At 38.6% G+C, this 24,361-nt stretch overlaps 1 protein-coding gene across 1 annotated transcript; it reads left to right on the top strand.

Annotated features, from left to right (window-relative positions):
* Positions 1–263: 263 nt before the first annotated feature.
* On the top strand, positions 264–19,309 carry LOC140237611 (homeobox protein HB1-like). The gene is made up of 2 exons (XM_072317541.1): positions 264–1,052; positions 16,812–19,309. The coding sequence occupies exons 1-2, from the start codon at positions 503–505 to the stop codon at positions 17,180–17,182; spliced, it is 921 nt and encodes a 306-aa protein (XP_072173642.1). The 5' UTR covers positions 264–502; the 3' UTR covers positions 17,183–19,309.
* The last annotated feature ends 5,052 nt before the right edge of the window (positions 19,310–24,361 follow it).

Raw genomic sequence — 24,361 nt, 5'->3', positions numbered from 1 at the left:
CGTGCAAGATTGACAGTGACGGAGAGAAAAAAAAAACAACAGAGAGAAACTGAGAGACAGAGAAAACTGGAGAGATAAAGGAAGAGAGAGACAGAAAGAGAGAGGAAAGATACTATAGACGTGAGGAAGAGGAAGAGCTACGTGTTGTGCTGCGTACAGCACAACTGAGTTCCTATTGGTCAGTTGCCTGTGCGCGTGTGATCGGGAGAAAAACCAAAACTATGTTGTTCCTTCATTCAGATAAATGGAGGACACTTACTGAGGCGAGGTCCAGAGTACAGAATGCTTAAACATTAACCCAAGAGTTACACAGCTTTGAATTCAAAGTTTGTTTCTACACGACAATTTATAGCATCGTTTTTCCCAAATAGTAAACATCGTTAGTGGTCGCGACAATAGACAGGAAAGAGAGTATAGTGAGCCCGTTGGCAGGCAGCGCGTGGCCACTGTTTGGTAGTATCATCGCGTCTTTAATGAGCAGGTTCTATTTCTGATCAGCAACATGAGTTCGAGTTCGTATTCCGTGAATCCGGCGTTTTTCCCGACATACCTGCACACCGGGGATCAATTCTACGCCTCTCCCGCCGGTAGCTACGAATTTTCATCTTGCGCTTTCAGCAAGAACCCCAAATCGTCCACCTACTCGACCAGCACGTCCCCGGGTCTTGTGGCCAACAACAAGTCGCCATGCACGCAGCAGCTGGGCCCAGCGGCAGCAACTTTTTACGGGGGTGGAACGCTGTCGAATTTCCAGACGACCACGGGTTATGTCGATCACGCTGTGACATCGGCGGCCTACGGGACCATTAGTCAGCCGATTTCGCCCACGAGTTCGTGGGACACGAGGATGTCGGCCACATACAACTCACAGTCGACGTGGGGAAGCACGGCGGCCGAACTCGGCGACGGCCCGTACCGCGGGCGAGTGAACGCTTTGGCAGCCGGCTCGGGGTGCTTGGTTTCAGGGGCTACGGAGCCCAATAACAACCACTGTTCACAGGTTATGTCTCCGTGCAAGTCAAACTCTGGCTACCCGTGGATGCCCGTAGCAGGTATGACAGTATCCTATTTCAGTCGTTATCATTTACTTTCTTTTTCAATTGCTCGTTGTATTAATTGACTGACTAACCTTCTATTTCCGCATGCACTTATGCATTGTGTAGTGGATAAACTTCCGATGCTTTAAGGTGTTTTACAACAGTCGAATGTTTTAATGTAAACCACAGCATCAATAAGCATTGATTCTACAATATCTTTATTGTGTCTGCATGATATTTAATGAAGAACGAAGCATCTCTGCGTCTTGACAATCAAACACATTGGTTTGTTTGCGCATACCCTGCTTTCTATTTCAGATTACTGAGAGGGACTGTGATAATATTTTCATTAAATGTTCGCCAGCAAAAACATTTCTTTTTTGTTGTATGAGTCAGGGCGCTTGGCTTTGCTTGCTTTCTATGTAGAAGTTTCAGTGTCAAAGACATCAGATATTATTTGGATAAGACAGAAGAACATCAAGAAGCTAGCTGCCAGCCTGACTTGGCAAGCTCCAATGGTATCACGTACCGAAAGCTCGACACCATGAGAGCATTATCCAAGCGATATAAGACCCTCGCGTCTATAGCACGCAATGACAATCTCACACCACTATTGGAAATCATTCATTGGCATTGCAGTTAGACACGTTTGCTGTACCTTATCCCAGAGGACGGTAGCTTTATTCAGTATAACAATGTTATAATACACACACAACTTAATTAGAGGTCCGAGCTTGATATTGCGTGTAATGTGAAGTCGGTTAACCTTACAGCGGAAAGCGAACTTTAGTTTCGGCTTCGATCTGAGAGTGAATATAGAAAGTACAATTCGTCAACTCGATGAACAACGGGACAAAAAAAGCCACTTAATCAGGGAGAATGAAGAAAAAAAAAAAGATCCGTGATAGCGGCATTTGTGCCGTTGAAAATGAAACGTTCGATAACTTTAAATTCACTCAATTTCGAGACACTTCGAGATAGGATTTTCCATTTTGAAATTCCCAGACCGTGAAATTCTCGTTTACCTGTTCATTAGGATATCACTGTTTTTTACTGTATTTGTAGCATGACGCACACGTTAATACTTGATTATGGGTTCGGTATCAAAATAGGTCCAGAAAAATATTGCAAACATGTCAATGCACGATGCAAAGTGAATGTGATCAAACCTATCCACACAGTGGTGTTTATTGACATTATTGTTGATATCACATGCGTACAGCGCAAACAGAAAACATCCGAAATGTAAAACAAAGCACAAAGAAGAAAAGACAAAGCGAAGACAATGTAACGGTCATGTGAGGACAATAACTGACGGCGAATTCCTGACGAAATTGTGACGTTTGCACCTTAAAGTGCCGGATTGCACATTATTGTCGCAATCTGTGTTTAATGGTGTCATAAAAACCCGAGGCGACTATCCCTGCGAAACAGACGGGCCGCTGGGCGGCTGACAGCACGAGCCGGTCTGCTGCATTGCATCCCACCCGCGCGATCTTAGTCGGGTCAGAAAGCAGTGCTATAAACATAATATACTTTAAACTTGATCCTACTCTTACAACTGATAGATTTATTGTGGCAGTGATTGTTGTCCACATGATCCTGCATTTCGTTTGGAAGCTACGCCCAGAATTAGGTTCATTGCTGTGATTCGTAGTTTTTCCTGTCATGGAAACTCTGTATTGTAATTTACCATGTTCTCAGCTTAGAAGTACAGTGTATTGTGATACCTGTATCATTGTGCAATATACAAAATGACTGTGCGTGTTGTTTTGTTCCACGTCTTACTGTTATGTAGCAGAGGGCAGTGTATGCTATTCGTGACTTGTACGACGAAACGACCCTTTGTAAACAGCTCATTAGCAAATTATGATTAGCTAATACTAACTAACTGCTTGAGTACTATACTAATACGAAATAAGATGACAGTCATGTTCTTCTTTTTGTTTTCTTCTTGAGTTGATAGTGGCCCATATTGCCCCCTGATAAGATTACGCGAATGACAAAGTGTGATAGCAAAAGGTAATATTAATGATATTGACCACAAATTTTCATCCCCTGTGTCCCATTACTATCGTTTCCCAAACAAGGCGAGAAATTCATGTGAACTCCTTTGGCAAAGGGGGGGGGGGGGTGGTGGAGGGTGGACACTGTCTTGTTACACTAGGTCTGATGGGCCCAATAGGCCTATACTTCTTGCAAATAATCCAGATCAATCAGCATTATACAGCAATGTTCTTACTGTATCTAAATACTTAGCTACCAGAAATTAAGTTAATCAAACATTGTGTTGCGATGAATTTCTTCAACTGATTGGATTTCTGGCACTGTTGTATAGAATCATAAATCATTTGTTCCAATTAATCGAGAACTCTAACATCATCAGTATTCTATCTAAATACAAGGCGTGTGCCATATAGGTCATTTCTGATTGATAGGTTTTCGGCATTTACACGTTATCACTTGCAAAGAATAAACACATTACCTTCTTTAACCATCGATGACATTAGTATCATCTCGATCACTCAGAAAAATCAGTCTCGTACTTTTTTCTTCACTGATTCGTGTTTTTTTTTTTTGGGGGGGGGGAGGGGTGGGGATGATCCAGATGTTGTTGTTTACTGCTTGATTTATATTTTTTTTTATTATAGTGCATAATAATCTAGTATCATTCAGGAAAATTAGTTTTATATTGTGTTTCTGTACTGCTTCATTTTGTTTCATTTTGATAATTGTTGTTGACAGTTTGTTTGTATTTATTGTATTGTATTAGTACATAATATTCAGCATTGCTCAGAGGAAATCCCGGCCCTGTAAAGTTGCACTTATGGAATGTATGGTAATATCTATAATGACATAATGATAATGAAAAATTGGAACTGTTTAGACTTATGCCTTGTGTCATTGAAGTTGTATGCTGTATCAAGTATTTTTTTTTTATATATATAAAGCAATAGATTCGCTCAGGCCTGATTCATGTGATTGCTGCAAGGTGGATAACTACCCTGTTTTTAGAAGATACAAAACTTGGTGTGAAAATAATGAGAGTTTAGAGTTTGTGAAACCTTATTTTCTGACAATTCCCAACTCCTTTTTAACACTGTTTTATGAAATTCGATAATTGAAAAATAGAGAAAAAATGACTATCAAAAGGACTTAGTGAGTGTGATGATGATTATTAGACGACATTACATTTGGTGGGTTTTTTTCCCCACACAACAGAAATAGTGAATTATGAGAATGGGACAGTCATGGAAATGTAGAAGAACAACTTTTATTTTTTTATAGAAAACAAATATTTTTCAAAGTGATGTAAAAAAAAAAAGAGAGAAAAAAGCTTTGACTCAAATCAAGAATGCTATTAATCATTAGGGTAGCGGGTATGCCCGTGTCCCGTTAACAAAGCTGGTAACTATCTGCAAAGTTTGATGAGCTCTATAAAGGTGTCAAAGCCACCTACTAAGGAAGTTGTAGATCATGCTATACAAGGATCTCTTAACTTCTGTAACCTCAAAAAAGGGAGAAAAGTGATTGTTGTTTTTTTTTTTCTCTGTATGTGTGGTTCATGAGTGTCCCGTCTTCATATCATTGTCACAGCCACGTGTGACGATAATTCGTGATAGCTTGGCTTGTCTGGGGCTTGAGGAAACTGGAGAAACGGGCTGATATTTTTATCTTGATCAATCAAGCCACTCTTCATTTCCGGCAATCACTTCCCTATTCTGACAATTGACTGTAGCTTTTGACCCACTAAACTGGTATGTGTTCTCTCTACATTATTTTTTTGTGTAACTCGAATCATGGCTCTTTTTCTCTCTTTCTGTGTGGAGATTAAGAGAGAAATTGAGACAAAGGACGTGAAACCCTGCTCAAATTACCGATACAGTTTTCTTTTTCATCATCGCTTTGCCTCTTGAATTGAAACTCACGGTTCGTTGAAGGTACGCTGTCATGAATTTTGTTCGAATTCTTCTAATAGCCGCCTTGTCATGACATACCCACCAGTGAAGTCAAACTCGTGGAAAGGGAATAGGTTCAATATAGTTATTGTAACAGATAACCAATGTTAAATTCCCACAGAACTACCCTGCTGCATGTGCTATTCTGGTCACGTGACCAGTTAATTCGAAACTTCTCTCTGTTTTGACAATAACTATAATTACAAAGTATAATTGCGATTTCCCTCTCAGCAACGGTAGGTATAGGGGGATAAACACTTCACAATATCAAGGGTGAGGGGACTGACAACTGATTCAAAATAGATTCACACTAACACAATATTATTGACCCTATCTTCTTCTGAACTGTTATGTCTTTATTTCATAGGCAGAAACTGTTGCATTATTTTGGTATATTCAGATGCGTTTTTCTCATCCATTGATTGACATGACCTCTCCACAACCGTCAGCCTTGACTTTGCGATTTCAATCACGTGATGTTCAGTTTTACACGATTGTTGAAACTTCAAGCTGAAATCCAATACATCGGACTGTGGTTATTTCCCGTAACGACACAACTAATACGAGCATCTGGGCCTGTCGCTTATGTCACTTTGTCGGGGATTGTGATATTCTCTCCCAAATATCAATTTTGCTCATGGTTTCAGGCCACAACTCAAAACACTAAATCGATGACCATGCAACCCTGTGACATCGGTTGATTGTGGGCGCAATCGAAACCACTGTATTCCCATCAATCGAGTCAACTCAACAATTGACTTTGCAACTATAATTCTTCTCACCATATCCCTGAACCTAACTCTTGATTTAGGTGAGTTCTTTCAATTAGTGAAAAAAGAACAAAACAAGAAAAAGTCCGCGATTGAAAACTGATACCCTTGCTCTTCTACCAATCAGAGTGTCATTGTAAGATGTTGGACTCTGTGTAGCAAACACGTTTCACTTACACTGTATGACAAGATTTACGGCATAATGCGACAAAAGAGAGATAACAAAACCGACGCGCAAAGCCAACGGAAGGCATGTATATACCCGAACCATTGGGGCCAGTTGGGCGGTCACGCAGTCCGCAACCCTGCCTGGACTCTGGCGATATCCATCGCCCAAGCTTCCGCGTAGCGGGGCGAGGCTGAGATCCACGTCGTCCCGAACTGCGCTATACGATATACCCATCGCGGCATGACCGTAGTCGTGAAACCTGAGAAAGTAGGGAGTACAAAATCCACCAGTCTTCCCCTCGAAACCACAGTTCATTCACAAAAACGCTCGCTCTCACAGAAGGCAGATGAAATCAGCAAAATCTGATGACATAATCACGACGAAACCAACGAAAATCCACCCCCCCCCCCCGTTAAACGCACACACACACACACACACACACACAATAGAATAGGCTTATTTTTTTCTGTTTTGCATTATTTTGGGTGTCTTTTTCCTCTCTCCCTTCCTTTCGTTGTTGTTTATGCTCCGGATGTTCAGCCAATTGGCTCCAAAAGTTTCCCTTGAAATCGAACGAAAACATAGCATCCTGTAGAGTCAGTATGACAGTTTAGTGGATAACTTCCGAGCCGAAACCCCAATAGCTTCACCATGTGTAGCTCTAGCGACGTTTACACGCAATAGTCATACGAGGCACGCACCCTAAATTTAGCCCTCTATACACAAATAACACTTATTTTGGAATCGTTTGTTTATAAAACCGTATAAGCATTCAACTTCAGGTAATATCTTTTGCAGATTTAGCGCATCCATTTCATTGTCTTTTCCTTATCTGCAAACAAGCATGTACTTAATTGGTAATCTATCAAAATCAGTAGTACATTACCTAAACGTCATTATACAAACTTAGGAAATATATCTATATGTGATAAGAGTTCTCATGATGGTAAATACACACCCTTGTCTGATGCCACTTTATTTCATTTAAGAAGAACAAAAGCAAAGGAAAACGTGATAAAGTGGTCGCCATTTTGTCACTGCTGCTATCTACTGATGATTTTCCCCGGTTTGATAGCTCACAAGCTGATAAAGAAATTGATTTCACCTAATGCTCTAAAATTGCCTAATACTGTTGTGAACTCTTTAGACTGCGAATTTTTAAGTTCATTTTTTTTTTTTTTGTCTTTGACCTTATTAGTACTTGTCTGTGTTTCTCGTGGTCTGTTTGTTAATTGTGTGCCAATAATCGATGTGAATTAAAATCATAGATGGTGTGAATACAAAATTCATATACACACACTACACACACGCACACGCACAGGCACACACACACACACACACACACAAATCTTCGTTGGTTTTGTTTGTTTTTTGTACCTTCAAAGTATTAAGACAGAACATGCGTAACCTTGACACTTAATTTACTGTATGATGAGGTAAAAGAGTACACAGAACATTTTCATTTTGACAACATTTGATTATAATGATATGACTGTGGAGTGACCTAACGCTTTCCCTTAGTTTCGTGCATAGCCAATTTTAAACTTGAAAATTCGGCGTTTGGCGCGAACCGATGGAGGTAGCGGACCGGTGACAAATTGCATCGGGGTCGGGCTGGGGCGGAGCGAGGACACGAGACCCATTAGCGGACGGGAGAAGGCCGCACGGAGTCGCCAGTCTGTATACAGTGGGATTCGCGATGAAATATTGGCCGATTCTCCCCGTCTGACCCGCCGAAAAACACGGAGGGTGTGAACGTTTCGCAACGGCTCAATCTATCACCGTGTTTGTGTTCTTTTACGGACACCGTACTTCTCGGCACGCCATGATCAGAAGCGTGATCAGAAAATGAGGGAAAATATCGCTACAGTGTCAAGCACGAACGTGGAAGTGTGTGTGTATGAAGATGTCCGCGTTCGTCGCGAAGCTGTAATTTATTACTTCCGATATTTGGTCAGGGTGCTAAAACAATCTCCCATATTTCTCCCACATGAGAGTGCGTCGTGGAAGCGTTGTTTCAAGAGACAGTACCACACAATCTTTGTAAGAAATAACAAAACACTTCACGACCAATGTTGAAGACAGAAAAGTTCGTCAAGTGAAATCAGAAATGAGGAGCAATGCCTACCTCAGCATTGAACATATTCGTCAATAGTCATCGGCAAAAGTACAGTGATGCCTTTTTAGTGATCGATCCATTTTAAAAATATTTCCTTCACAGTAAATTACCCCCGTCCCGTTCTTGTTAAACTGAATGTACTTTATAGAAATATCTGTTGAATACTCTTAAACTTTCATTTTTGTTAAAACTTGGACAGAAATAATTGCCTAAGTTAGTATATAGGGTAACATCCATGGATTTGTATAGTGTGTTTTGTATGTGTGTGTACAGTCTTGAAGGACAGATGATACCCTTTTACAGTGTTGCTTTGTTAAAGACTTGGGCTACAGTTCTTCGTATACTGAAGCCAATGGGCAAAAGCTGTGTATCTCGTTTGTATTAACACAGACATGTACGAGCATCATGAGTATCTTTATTTTCCCCTTGTTTTCTTTTTCCACCTTTTCTATCTCTCCTTTTCCTCCTCTTCCTCTTTTAACGCCACCTTTTGTTTCGTCACTCTTTCTCACGATTCTTTCACCTCAAAGGTCAACACAAATCACTTGCATATACATACAAAACGTCATTGGTATTAGCAATGTGATACGATGCTCTGCGCATGCATGCAATATTGTACATATATAGGGCCTAGGGTATATATTGTGTTGATACTATCGTGCCGTTGCCTGATTAACTATGCATGATGGAAATAAATTGCCTCTGGGAACTGGCATCATGACGATACAGAAAATAGTCAACGAGATTCAATGTATACGAGCTACTGGCAAGCATCACACACCAATACGCGTATACATTGCAACCTGTTCATTAACGCGTGTCTTTTTGGCATCAACCTTTAATTACATCCTACGCAATAAAATGCACGTCCGAAATGATAGTCGACCCACTCACAGACCTTTGCATTGGCTTCAGTTGCGTTCTGTCAGTTTCACCACACTGTTAGCTGGGCCTACCCCGAGTCAGTTGTTCATTAGTTCCTGATAATAAATAGAGACCATTGATCAAAGAGGTTTGGGGTATAGAGACAGGCTGATGATGACAATCGAACAGGGAGAGGAAGACCAACCATGTCACTGGCTGTAGCCTCCGGTCACAAAGAGGGTTGCCATGGTTACCTTCTTTGTTGTACATTGTTTAATTTTTAATGCTTCCTGCTTTCTTCATTCTCCAAAATGAACGTTGATTGATGGCATGTCTATCGCCCAGCTTGTAAATGCCATTGGAGTGGTGTATAGGTCTTTGCCCGTTTTTTTTTTCTCTTTTGTCCTGTCAGAATACAAATTGATCAACAATCTTACTGATCTCTAGTCAATGGAAAGGGATAGATGACTGCCACGTAGATGTCAAAAAGCCACCTAGGTACCTTGACATGTGCCCCTTCTTTAATAATACGAATACTTACACACTGCCATGACAAATCTAAAATTTCCAGTCGGTCCTGGAACACCGCTCGTTGTAGAACAGTTTCTTTCAAATGGTTTTCTCAACAAGATCGAAATATTTCTCCGCCTTGAATTTTTCAAGATCAGTCTGTCTAAAGGTATTCTTCTTTTATCTTCTTGCACTTGCACCCGCTTCCCTCTGTCATTTTCTTGAATGTTTAAAAAGCTTTGTGTGAAATAAAAGAGAAGAAGTTTGCTGCACATTCAGCACCTATTCATTCGCAGTCGGCTAAAGACACACATTTCATATCAATCGAAGTCAAGAGTAAATCATTGTAATGGATGTGTGAGTTGACACGTTCTAAGTAAACCGCTATTTTTTTTTTCAGTAACGTTCTCTGAGACATAACTAGAACAGTGTAGAATGCATATAGCTTATGACGCTATAGGTAAGACTTGCAATCATGTAAAAACCAATCCACCTGCAGATGGCACTGATAGAAGAAGAGAAACCAGTGTATATGTCTACATTGTAAATGCAATTGTTTCATGTAGGCCTATAAAGTGCCGGCCACTCTAGAATAGGTTTTAAGTTTCTTGATTTCAAAAGCATTATCAAGTCGATCAATTGGATTGGAAACTAAACTTCTCTGCTGAAGAGTCTCTTGGCTCCATCTTGTTCATTAACATCTGCTTTTTGTCTTCTTCAGAATGACATGTCATTTATTCTTAAAGCAGACAATGGAATAGCGGCAAGCTGATATTCTGACCAAGGAGGTATTATACCTCCTTGTTCTGACGAACCATACATGATTTCACATAGGAAGGACTGGGCATAATCATATTACGCTGTGTGTGTGCGCGCATGTGTGTGTTTGATTAGTACAATACAGTTCAGATGGCACCAGCTCTCTGAAACAAGGGAATACGTGATATGAAACATTTCCTTCAGGAAAACAGTTCCACAAGGTTTTGGGGATATTACAAACTTATGGAGCAAAAACTAATGTTCTCTTAGATCATATTTTTTTCTATGGATGCATGTAATGTATCGTATTAATGTTTAAACCAAGACCAGCAAACTGAATCTTCTCAATCTTCAAAGAATTCGAAACTATTATCTTGTTAAATGCATCGTCTGTAATGCGTATTTCTCCCAGAAACGCAGTGTCATGTCCAGACGTTCATGTAGCAACAATAAAAACAAAAATAAAAACAAAGATGTTAGATTATCCATCGGAATTTGGGTCATTATAATCGTGAGGAGCCTTAAGCGTCAAGCGGTTTTGTAAATCAAACTGTGCGTGGACGGAAAGCCAATAAAAAAAATGCGAATGTTTTTAGATAGAGGAAGAATAGTTTAATTCAAAGATAGGCACGTGCCTAAGCAGACTTTGTTATCATACTGTGCAGCCATCAACTTCCATGACACTCATGGCAATGTTCGTTATCAAGCTCAACAATTATTCTTGAATCCTATGCGTATGAGCAGAGAGTTATGTATAAAAAAGAAAAACACCTTGAATTTCCCAAGTTTTCTCACAGGACCTCCAATGGGGGTTAGAGTTTCCTCCCAAGGTTTCAAAACTGAAGTCTTTCTTGTCGTTGTTTCAGTCAATTTTTTAATTCAATGGCGTTTTATGTTTTCGACGTGATATCCGTCGGAGAAATATGGAGTCGGATAAATGTGATTACGACAAGTTTTTACAGGTTTTTACCCAAATATTTTTGACGCACCCTCCCCCCCCCCTTGCATAAAGCCTGACAGAAAATGTAGCAGAGAAGGTAAACAAAATCGCTGAAGGTTTGAGTTAGCACGTTTTGTTAGTTCTTCCGCTGAAAACAAGGAATTAAATCACATCCGTAAACACGGTTGGAGGACGAAGACGAGAAATTCACAATTGGTATAGATAAAGAATGTGAAAAAAGGCGTAAAGTCGCCGCGACTGGAAACCACAACATGTATGTAAGGAACATTCTTTTTCTCACTCCCTGTAGACACAATCCTAAGCGAAGGAAAACAGAAGGACGTCGTTTTCGACAAGGAGTTCCGCGTATGGCATTTCCTCAGCATGGAAAATGAAGAAAAAGAAAACAAGAAAAAGATTGGAATCATTGAGAACCAATACAAACTTGCTTTGAAGATTGCTTCGGAATGATATGATTTCGGTACTTTCTCGCAAAGTACAATATATCAATGACAATAGAAAAATGTGTTGCACTCAAAATATAATGTAAATATGTAACCTTAATTGTTTCGAAGTATATATATATATATATACGAATATTTTGGTAGGAAGAGTTAAAACCACGCCAACGCATGGGCCTCTGAGAGAGGAATATATGGGGGAAAGTATTAGAAGTTGATAATAAGTATGTAACCTTAGAAATATGATTCGCAATATATCTTTCTGACAAAATATATTCAAATGTATTCCAGTTAGGTTTTGGAAATACTACCCAATTGTTGTGGATATACTTTCTGTCAGGAAGAAAAAAAAATCGTAAGCAGGAATTAATAGATTGGGGGTCTTTTAAGCTAAACTAGGCTGGAGAATGTGCAAAGTGTTCATTAGTTCTTCCTTTCCATAAAAGAACTACCGCAAAGTATTGTATATGATATTATTACTTCACGTAAAGTGCGTCGGACAAGTTAGGCGTTAGGGATGGGGTTTACTTTAAATAGAAACATTAAAACACACACGCACACACACGCACAGAGAGAGAGAGAGAGAGAGGAGAGGTTTAAAGTGCTTGTCCTATGTGTCTAAAAGTTTTTTTTTAGCAACCTTCTTTAACTTTATGTTTTGTTTCAGTGAAGAAAATAAACAAATATGATATCAAATTCAACAAACACATCCCTTCGAGGTATTGTAGTCCTAAACCATAACATTCAGAACAACACAATAGACCCAAAGTAGCATAGACTTGACAGATTCGTACTTTTTGTGTGTGTGATTTCTTCAAATCGTGTAGGGCGTAGTTATTTTGCAGCTACGATAGTTTGGCGGTGTATGATCTGTGTCTCGTTAAATGGTTAGTGAGGGGAAAGAATATCAGTTCTCGTTTGCATAAGAAAAGCGAGTGTACTGCGGGTCATGTCAGAAAAGATTACGAGGACAACTATACGATACCAATAAATGCCTGGCCACTCGGTGTTCATCTGCTTTCTTCACGCTTAAATAAGAGATCATCTGCAGTGAGATCGGCTTATGCGCCTATTAAGATCGGAAGTGTTCAGGGGGACAAAAAGACAGTCTCCTTACTCTCACGACAATGATAGGTAGCCCTTATCCTGGGCACTATATCAGCTGCTCCATAAACCAAGAAAAAAGAAACGAAATGAATGATCTATTACATTGACATCATTGTGAGCTATGTGTAAATATGGACATAGAATAACATTGTCATTAAAAAAAAGGAAAGAACTCAGACGCGTAAATAATAGCCAAGAAAAGAAAAAAAAAGAACATCATAGATCACATCAGGATGAAAAGTTATCTTTTTTTTTTCGGTATTTCCCGCCTTGTCCATGTTCCATATATATTTGCATGTTGGGCGCAGACATAACTTCTTTTTTGTCTGTTGGGAATTTACGGAAAAAACAAACAAACGCACAAACAAACAACAAACTTACTAAAAACCCGATAAGTTATGTGATGATTTAGAATATCGTTGTTCTTTGTTTAGGATTTTTGTTTAGATAGTCTTTACTAATTCTCGACAACAGATCGTCGACTTATGAAGAAACTTATCATGCATTTCTAGTTGTTAATGTCATCTCAACGAATTTGCCGCCGAATGCACTGCGCAAATCACTGTCATTATACGTAAAAGATGAAGAAAATAAATTAATCGCGAAGACTAGTGGTCACCCGTAACCCTGGGCATTCGGGCAACTAGATCCATGACTGTTGTTGATTGGTTGTTAAACCTTATATCATCACTATCGGCTTTTTTTTTCCTGTCAGAGGTAGAGTTTAGTTCCCAAGCGGCAATCGACCGTGCCAACTTCCAAGGTTATCGTTTAATTCCGACAGTGATATGCCCTTGTACCACGTTTCCTTTCCTGCTCGTCTGTATTTTTTTGTCTGTTTGACTAAATGTATCCATTCTCCCCCCCCCCCCTCTCTCTTTGTCGTTTCTGTTTTCACCTGCAAACTGACTTCATGTTCTTTTTATGGTCTATTGATAATGATAATCTGTCTGATCTTTACTCCGCAAGTAATATTCGCCATAAACATTTTCTCTGTCCGCCTTTTAAAAGGGAAAGAGCTTAAAGCTATTGTTCACCATTGGGAGCAGTGATTAAAAAAAAAAATGTTCGAGTTATCACATTTGATGCATGATATGTGTAGCTCACTTGTATCATAAAACATCCTGCCATATCCAAAAAAAAATTGCAATAAAGCCAAAAATATACTGAGCAAGGAGATACATTGTATCACTGTTTTTCTCACTAAACCATAACTGTAGACGGTTTAGTCTAGAAACAAGTTTATTATAACTATTGTTCACAGTTTGTGTATTCAACAATACTTAACATTGATTATAATGATAATAATTTTTGCATTGGTTGTTTCTATCCCTAACTCACATTGAAGAACTATTTTGAAGCAATAAATCTGGGTTTGTGGTTCATCTGCAAATGATAATGTCTAGGCCCTATATAAATGTAATAATGCCTATATATAATTTCTCATCATGTAGTACATGAATCGATTGTGCCATGTATAGATTTGTGTAATTTATTGTGGTCCTTTGTGGTCTGAAAACCCCAAAACATAATACATTGTACATTGAACAAGGATGATGACATACGAGGCTCACACATTCCAGAAATGTAGCGATGCAATTTCATTATATATACCACTTGCTTAACAAGTTCGTGCACCTGTGGAGAATTTATGCATGCTTTTTTTCTTTTGTTCTGCTTCGTATTAGAACACCCAATCACACATTCTTATTTGAAGCTGCTATGTCACCATCATTCGGCACGGTGATTTGTTATGAATTTTGAAACCATTCTTATTCCTCATCCCAATTACTATAAATCTGAAACTCTGTACCCTGTATAACCACAGTGCAATTCATGAATATTCAAACCAAAGGTAAAAAAAAAAAAAAAAAATCATCTGGCGGTTTCCTTTAACTAGAAGTGCAAGTTGTTCAGGTGTAGACGTTTCCTCAGACTGAATTAACTCTATAGGGGAAGCTATAGGTTTGGAAATTGCCCGCTTTAGTATAAGACAATGATTTGCTTTAAGTTATCGTCTTCAATTTTGGTTTCTATTGTCTTTATCACTTCAGATTTCACATAGGACTGGCAAATACAGTATCCCGGTTAAAACTTAGAAATGTCAGACGTTATCAAATGGAAAAGTTTTGACATTTTGTGAGTTCTTATTGCACAGATTATCTAGCATTAACCTTTTTTTTTGGGGGGGGGGTGGTGCGATCGTTATGGTGGTTGTATCGATATTCATCACCTATCGATCTCATCAGTACCGTCCTTTTGATTATACATAAAGAACCCCGAAATACAAATAAAGCGACAAATAGAAAACTAACATCATGCATTTACACACACACACAAAAAGAAGAAGAAGAAGATAGTAGTAAGATCTCATTTTCATCAATGGACATGTACACCAAAAAGATATGTAAGGATAAATCAAAATCCTAAATGTCGTTACTCTTCCAACCTTTTGTTAAATGTTAAATCTAAAACTCAAAATGTCAAACTACCATTTCAGAAATGGTAAAGTCAGCATTTCGAGTGTTAAATTTAGCATTTACGAAAATGTTGGAGGAAGATTAAAATGTTGACTCACGAATTCATTTTTAGAATGTATATGTGTATATGTATGTATGGATGTATGTGAATTTGAATTCTTTCCTATGCTTTCAGGAAATATAAGAAACTGTTTGTGTCTTTTCTAATGATGTCTGTGACACCAGATATTAGTGGATCATATAATTCAAAGGATGCATGCATCTTCGTTTGCTACAGTATGGCAACAGGAGGTCATCCACGGAAATTCTGAAGACATGACTATATCGTTTGTGTACTTGCTCCTCCTGGTGCTGATTTTTTTTTTTTTCAATGAAAGAAAATGATATAGAAATTCTTAGACAAGGATACAGATAATGTAAACATCTTACTTCAAATTTGTGATTTTTTTGTGTTGTTTCTAAAAGTGATGACGAAATCCAAACCAAAGGCCCTGTCATTATTTTTATAATGTAATCTGCGCTTTTTGCCGTGTTAGTAGCTCCAGTAGTCATGTTAGTAGTTCCGGGAACATGGTGGAATCATGTGCAATGTTTGAGACTGGGTATTTCAGAATCTTGAAGAGATTTGTCAAACCTGTTACGGTGTTTCCAATTACACAATTATGTAGCGTTGTGTACATCCTGGAAAAAGCAACCAAGATGCTATGCAGTGTGACGTAAAATTGCATATTTGTGGATGAGAACTTCTGGTTCACTGGGCAAGCTCTGGCAGCTGCAATCGTTGAATTGAAGTTGAATCTAAAAACATAAAAAAAGTTAATGATATCCTATTAAACGTCAAAAGACGACACAATCATGCATTGTATTGATATTTATTTGATAATATTTTGAAATTCTAAAACCAACAACAGGAACAACAACAAAAGTTACCAAATATTTTGTTTGTTTGTTTTGTTTTGCTTAATTTTTTATTTTTTTATTTTTTTAGTTGCGGTAAATTTCTGAAATGGGAAATTCTCCCGTACGTCTTCTTGTGGCCTTTGAGATGAAGGGTTTCATGTATCATGTTTATGCAATATATTTCTCTCTCTCATATATCACAAAATGCATTGTTAGCTACTTTGGGTTTTCGTGTCTTTGTTGCGCTATACGCTTTGACTTGTCTGTCAAAATTACCACATTCGGCAGTCACGCGTCAATGGGGGATTTTGTTTTTTATTTATCTATTATTATTTTTTTTTTTTGTCATAAAGGTCACAAACTACGTTTTGGTAAAGTTTACCGTTGCTCTTCATCAATTTCCTGCAAACCCCGTACATCTGTACTTCCCCGTAGACTTATTGCAGTGCACCCTGTGAATCGATTTCTCCTTGAATAGGGCCAAACAGAGAAAAGAAATGCTGATTATGTTAACAAAAAGCAGCCACGATATCAAAGATGTTGTTTAAAAAAGAAAAAACAAACAACAACAACATCGACAACTGAATAATGTTTATCATGTGTTAGGAAAATATTGTGTTTCTCCACAAGCATAATAGTATGGTCACCAATTGACTGATTATGGCCAGTGCAACTGCTCTGTGTCAGAGATTCTTTGGATTAAGTCTTCGTTGTTGTTTATTTATTTTTGCTGCAGGTCCTAACGTCGGTCTCGAGGTCGGCCGAAAGAGATGTCGCCAGACTTACACACGCTACCAGACGCTCGAACTCGAGAAGGAGTTCCACTTCAACCGCTACCTGACGAGAAGAAGACGCATCGAGCTCAGTCACCTACTAGGACTGACGGAGAGACAGATCAAGATCTGGTTCCAGAACAGACGGATGAAATACAAGAAGGAGAGCAAGAATAAAGAGGAAGGCGGCTCGGGCGAGGGCGAGGGGGAGAACGACTCGGAATCCACCGGGGCGGAGAGCACTCACAGCGGTGTAACTACGCTTGAAAAGCCCGCACCGATAGTACTCCACGTGGACGATGCGGTGGGGCTAAACGTCGTTAGGCATTCATGAACTTTCGGGTTCCTCTGCATCGAACTAGTGACTCTGTGACCCAGAATTGTCGAAGATTTATCAAATTGATAACTTATATTACAAAGAAGACAAGAAAACCCACAACAAACTATGTTAAAGAGTGTTGAAAAAGTGATGTGTGGACACCAGTCGTATCATATCAAGCTGGGACGTTGTGTGTGTGCATTGTCACTTGGATGTAAATAATATGATAAATCGGAGTGTAAATTATGTACATAATCCGGCATCTTGATGTGTATAGATAGACGTTGTCTCAGTGTGTTTGCAGAGTTCAAAGGTTAACTGGACTGATAGTGAAATTAAGCAGTTATGGTGTGATAGTCTTCACGTGGGGAGGCAGTGATTTCCGCCAGTTGCGGTGTGTTTAAACATTTCTTGTTTATTTCCTTTGACTGTAAGTTTGGTTCTGTTCTTGTATTTCATAGGCTGGACGACGCAGTGACTGCTAAGAAACCAGATAGACTGTGACACTCACACAGCTGTATATGTTTACAAAGCAGTCCCACCTTCACAGTACTATAGTTTAAATTGCTGCACACACTTATTGTGCTAATGTTGTTGTACAGTGATAACAGAAGTAAACTGAAATCGCGTCACAATGGACGCAATATACGTTAAAGGCTGTTGATTTTTACCCCCATCAATACGAGATGCTTTTGTAGCATCTCAGAGAACTTGTCATCGCTTTGACTCCGGTCAACTGGATGGTGCATGTTTGGGATGCCGCCAGAAATGTTGCCAAATATGTATGATTCAGAGATTACAATAAAAACCTCGCCATGATAGCATTGTTCACTGTCTCGTTAAATTAAGTCATTTGTTCAAGTGGCTACGGACTAGAACAGAGCATGATGGCACCACCGTTTTAGTATATCTTACCTCAATTATATCATTCCATTGTGCATTTTGTTGATTTTCATGAAAAATAAAAGTCTTACATTTGCCGGGATTTTAGAACGATTTTTTTAAAGGTGTTTCGTAGCTATTTTGGGCCCGTGGTATATCCATTCTACAGCAGCGAACGAGTATATCTCTCATCTATTTTGCTATTAACCCTACAGTTTTAGGACTACAAAGATAATGTAAGGCGACGCAATCCAATGGTTGAACGCATAATTCGTCCATGGTATTAATCAACAAGTCTATATCTATTCAGACATTTTTTTTTTTCGAATTGACTTCGGAGTAATATAGAGAATAATGGTCCACTTTTTAATATCTCTTACCCCAGTCATATCATTCCATCGTGAATTCTTGTTGATTTTCATGGAAGAAATCTCACATTGACCGTTACTTTTTGAAAGGTGTTTCGAATCTAGTTCTCATGGTTTGTTAGGTCATATAGGTCTGTGATATATCCATGCTACAGTGGCAAACGAATATATTATTTCTCATCGGTTTTGCTATTAATCAAACAATTTTAAGACTAAAAAGACAATTTAAAGGGACGCATTATCAATTAAACTTGTAATTCGTCCGTGGTATTAAAGCGACAAGTGTATGTCTTTTCCAGTTGATATAATGCATATTATATTCGATTCATTTGTGTTGGAATATTAAAGTAATTTTGACATTTCTACGTAACGTAGATACTAATGTTCTGGCAATAAATGGGGAAAAAGAAGACATTGTTAGAAATTACAGTTGTTCAAACGGAAATCATAAAGATTCAAACTATATAAACATGTGTGCTACTACTAGGGTCATTTTATAACTGCACCGAGCACGCAGGGGAATTTGTTAGTTGTGCATCATATATGATGCACTTATAGTCTTCTTTGTAAAACGGCATCATTGCAGGGGCATCGGACTCCATTTGGGACTGACTCCATTTTCAACTAGGCTAATGAAGTAGGTTGGTTTAATGATACTGGAAGTAACGTTAAACAAAAGATAGGTCATTATCTGAATCATTCCATTGGAATTGCTTCTTATCACTATTACCATGATATTAGTCAACGTCGTTATCAATATGTGAATTTTCACACCAAGACACACAGTGGTATGTGCGATTATTGTCACCGTCTTGCACCAGAAACGCAAAATTATAACGAAGGCGTAGTTTTTCCAGACGCACGATCAAATAAAACAACAAAATGTCGATGTGCGGCTTTTGTTTTTTGTTCTTTCAAGTAGTTGGTTGTCAATGTCTTACTTGCTGGTATTGTGTGAGAGTTTTTTTTTTTTTTAATCTCTGTGGGAAAAAAATATTAAGTATGTTTGAATTTCATGTTTGAGAAAAGAAAGTAAGGAAACTTCAACCTTAACCACCCCCATTAACATTTGTGATATTAATATGATGGATTAAACAATGTTTCGCGGTATGCACCTACCTCAGAACTCCTGGCTTGAGAGACACGAGATCAGGAGAAAAAAAGCTGTGCTTGTTTTAACATGTTACGTTTTTTGCTTTAAGTGGGTATTTTTCTTTTTTTTTACCAATTATTTGTGTGTTTGAGTATGAGCAATGCAATGTTACTTGGGTTGAGGTGAACACTTTCCGTTATCGGTGTCAGAATAAGCGGCGAAGAGGAAGATTGGTGTACTTGCTTTAACATCCCAACTGTTTTGTCTGTCATAGGTATACCACCTAGTCCACTTTTTATTGCTCGTCATACATTATCATTAAGGTACCATGCATCGAAGAGCCATCTTGGTTGTTTCTTGACCTTCACAGTGATAACGCAAAGACACTGTTTTTCTAGGTTTCTTGTGGAAATGCCAAAATGATTTCTTACACACGTCATCCAGTGATTTCACTGCAGTAAGAGGCACTTGGAGGAAAGTCTGAAATAAATCTTGAATGCGGAATTGTGTGTTAAAAATGACATTAGTTAATGTATTTAATGAACACAGGGGATGATTACTATCAAGCATGGCATTGATCTCGGTTTCGTTGTTTTGCTTCCTTAGAAATGTGCACTGGTAAAGGCATCATGAGTTACGACGTGATACGAAGTTGGCAGACATTATGTATGCGGAAGAAGTAAAGTGGTTGAAGTATTTCCCTCTAATCAATTCTAGTGTAATGAAAATATCATTCAACCATGTGTAAGTACCTGAATCTCTCTCCCTCTCTCCCTCTTCCTCTCTCACTCTTTCTCTCTCTCTCTCTCACTCTCTCTCACTCTCTCTCTCTCTCACTCTCTGCTAATATCAGTCTAAGCGGCTTGAATGTAGTTGATTCGATCAATGACAACCGTAATGAATATGTTGGACCGCTACCACTGACTATGAAGACTATTATATAGCTCGGGCAGTCGATGCGCAGTGGTAGACAGACGCGGCTCTGCGGGCACCACGGGCGTTCACTACTTCGTTAGCGGCGTGTGGTGTCCTCTCTCAAGAATTCGGCTAGTGATCGGAGCTTCCGAATGCGATATGAGACCACTTTCACTGGCGAGATCCCGGGTACTAGTCTTGACAAGCAAGCGGACTCTTCGTGGAGGAAATACATCCAATTCTGTACAGAAAAAAAAAAATGAAGTTCAAGTTCCTTCACAGGTTTTAAGGAGTTCAATGAGTGTGTTATTTTGATACTAAGGACATTAACACAAGTATACAAATACAAGAAGATTGAATCCGGCACTGACACACACAAAAACAAAACAAGATGTGATACCATGTAAAATTCTTTAAATAGTTACAAAGAGATAAACCATTGCTAATATTTGATTTTAACCGTGCTCGACGAATCCAAAAATTCCTTGAAGAAGGAGAAGGGTGCTATGTAACTGTCTCCCCATTACAATCTTGTGTGGGGGTGTACAAATCTAATTGCACTGTCAGGAATCGGTACAAGTAAGATACAAATGTGTCATTCTTATCTCCGTACGCTTTATACATCCATGGTCATACTTTTTATTTGTTCTGGGTTATTTTTTTATTATTATCACAAAGTAATGACCCCAGCTCTCTGTTACCAACTATAAGACAGAACTGATCAGAGTATCTTGATCGAATAGATATGAGCTTATGAATAAAATACATATCGCACAAACTGGTTCCGATTTTCTTATTCTGTATCGCAGTGTTGGCCTTTATTGGCATGAAAGGCTGCGCTTTGCATGCCTTGTACAGGATCTATTAGCAGGCGAGCTATGCAGAAGGCATTACGAGCCACTGTTGTCACACACTCATTCTCTCTCTGTATATAAACATATATATATATATATATATATATATATATATATATATATATATATATATATATATTACAATTATATATATACGTATATATACATATACGAATATATGTGTGTATATACTACCCATATATATATATATATATATATATATATATATATATATATATAAATTTATATATATATATTTTTTTCTTTATCCGTGTGTAAGGATATTTTGCACGATACTTCCGGTGTTAGTTTTTTTTTTTTTCATTCTAATGAGTCTTTAGCTAATTCTCGCATGAGAGAGAGAGAGAGAGAGAGAGGAGAGATAGGGAGATAGGGAGAGAGAGAGAGAGGCAATATTCGACGGTGCTTTTATATTTTCTTACTTCTGGATACCAATAAAATTGGAATCGTGAAGTTGATGATGACGTTACAATTATCAGAATTTTCATTCCCAAATAGAATGAAATGAATTATATCGTACATGACTTCAAAACTATACATTCAAACCTCCAGAAATGTTCCAAGTAATTTGATTTTCTTTCATTTGCTATACAGCAAGGAAGATGTGCAACAATGCAGTCAGTATTTTGATGTTGTAGTAGGAAATGCAGCCTTACTAAGGAACAACCGTCGCATGTATTTTAATGACTGATAATGTCGCCAACGAAGATAAGTTATAATGATATTTAAAATATATGTACTGACGAAAATTATTTCCAAAAGCAAAAACAAAGGTAATAAAACTTACAAATAAGTATGTTCTTACACGTTATTGTGTTAAGACGATCACTGACATTGGTGTTGTCGTCATCATGACGACATTGATGATAGTTATCATTGCCACTTACATTGAGAAGAAGTCTGTTTATTTAAGTTTTGCTTGCTTAAATATTATGATAAATAAAACCAGTTTTATATCTACATGCAGAAAAAAAAAAAAGAGGTGGCGGAATTGAAGCCAGGAAGACGATGCATGCTCACAGTGTTAATGTTTTGCTAGCTGCTTCCCAGTTGAGGAGGTAAAAACAGAGCAACAGTGCACTGTGTATACAGGGGGTCTGTCCGATCGCTCAATGCAGTATATGTACATAAGCGAAGTTCCAAGCCATAAAACTGTTGGACCGCAGAAATAATTACATATCTGTTTGTGTTGGCCCATTGTGAGAGATAATCTCGCCCCATGTCAAAGAGGAGGGAGAGGGGGTCTTGGAATAAATCGTCGATAACATTTACGGTGCCTGCCTGAATTAAACAAGCATCCCAGTCCATGATTGATAGTACCAATACCCCGGAGTCGGACGGGTTGTACCCTATGTGGTATAGAAAGAAAAAAAAAATAGCAGATGCACCAAAATAACCTCGTTCACAATGACGACAAAAATGGTGAACATTATAGTTGAATGCAAATTAGATCTAGGCTAAAATGTCTTGGTCTAGATTTTTTCAAGGAGATGAGAAAAGAAACTTAACCCGCCTGAACCGTCCTGTTTTTATATGGCAGACGACTCCGCTAATTAAGCGCGCTTAGATGGTTTCGCGCCACTGCGCATATCATTAGCTATCCCAAATGTAGCGATATGTTGTTCGCATGTTGAGCACGCGCTCCGGTTTGCCTGCGTGCGTGTTTTGATGACTTGATCAGAAGAAGACGCCCGGGCTTCGGAACGGACGGGATCCTTAAATCACGCCGTGATTGATGGCGTCGATTTTTGAAGAATAGATCTCGGTAATTGACCGGGCACAGGGAGGGTGAGCCAGCAACGAGGTCCAATATCTCACGCCTCGGTGCGTGATAAATCTGTCCCTCTCTTCTTTTCTCCAACTTACTGAGTAGCAGAGCACATGCTCAGTATGCGCGCGCCGTATCTCGTACGGACGCGGTCGATTAGGCGCTATTAACACGTTAACTGCTCGCCAAGCCCCCGCTGACAGTTAAGTGAGCTCCAAAAGCGATGCCGAGTTTAACATGTCACGAAGGTATGTTACAGCACCGCACCCCGAGATCGGGTCTATTGACATGAACTCCCAACGGTCGCAAGCGGACCCATTATACAACCAACTGTTATCATAAAATATTGATGCCTGTGATGACATAGTCACATCCTGGCCAGAAAGCTTTACCAATAACGCGGTAGCCTGTACCTTATACTGTTAGATTCAATTTCCCTCGTCATTATTTCAACCACAAAGATGCAACCAGGATTTTGCATACAGTGAATGACTAGACCTAATGACACATTCTGATACAGGCATTGATGTTTGCACAGCGAGTGCAGTTCCCTTGGGGTGATGTGATGAGCTCTAGACTAATGTTTTATCTTTCCGTGTCCTTGCCTTTTAAACGATTGGTACCAATCTTTTTTATTCAACAATCAAGCAAAATATTTCTTTCCTTCATTTTGTGTTGGTGTTGCATTCATCATTAATTTAGCGATGTATTTCAGGTCCTCTTGGTGGCATTTATTGTGATTGCCCTTGCAACGTGGAAGATATCATGAAAGTGAAAATGCAACAATTTACTGCATTTACTGAATTATAAAATAATAGTTAATCGAAATCGGTGTTATTGTATTTTCGTTTATACATCGTATGCTTAAGAAATACAGAAACAAATTGAAATTGAAATCGAAAAAAAGAAAATGATGTGCTGTCTAATTGAGCGTTTTTATATCAAGCCTGTACGTATTTTCTTTTATTCCTCATTACTTCCCACTTTCCTTTTTCTTTTTTACCTGAAATCGAAGGGCTTTAGTAGTAATTTATTCTACTTATTACAATAAATGTTTACAACAGGAGAAAAATGTACAACAATGTCAAACTGAATGCAAATTGTATGATAAGGAACAGTTCAAATTGGGTGTAAAGAATGTATCAGGGCCCTATATGTATTATATATGTTGAGATATCACGTATTTGCTCCAGGAAAAATGAAAACAAACAAACTGGTAATGCATTTTTGGCCAATAAAGCATGAGTTTATTCGACTCAAATTTTCGGCATCCTACGCCTTCTTCAGGCAGTT

Source organism: Diadema setosum, chromosome 14 (assembly GCF_964275005.1).
Source record: "Diadema setosum chromosome 14, eeDiaSeto1, whole genome shotgun sequence".
NCBI classification, from domain to species: domain Eukaryota; kingdom Metazoa; phylum Echinodermata; class Echinoidea; order Diadematoida; family Diadematidae; genus Diadema; species Diadema setosum.
Note: the sequence above shows the minus strand (reverse complement) of the source record. Positions and strands in the feature narration are given on the sequence as shown.

Coding starts and splice junctions, on each gene's coding strand:
- LOC140237611 (XM_072317541.1), top strand. CDS start 503: ATGAGTTCGAGTTCGTATTCCGTGAATCCGGCGTTTTTCCCGACATAC. Junction 1,053..16,811: donor CCCGTGGATGCCCGTAGCAG/GTATGACAGTAT, acceptor TTTTTGCTGCAG/GTCCTAACGTCGGTCTCGAG.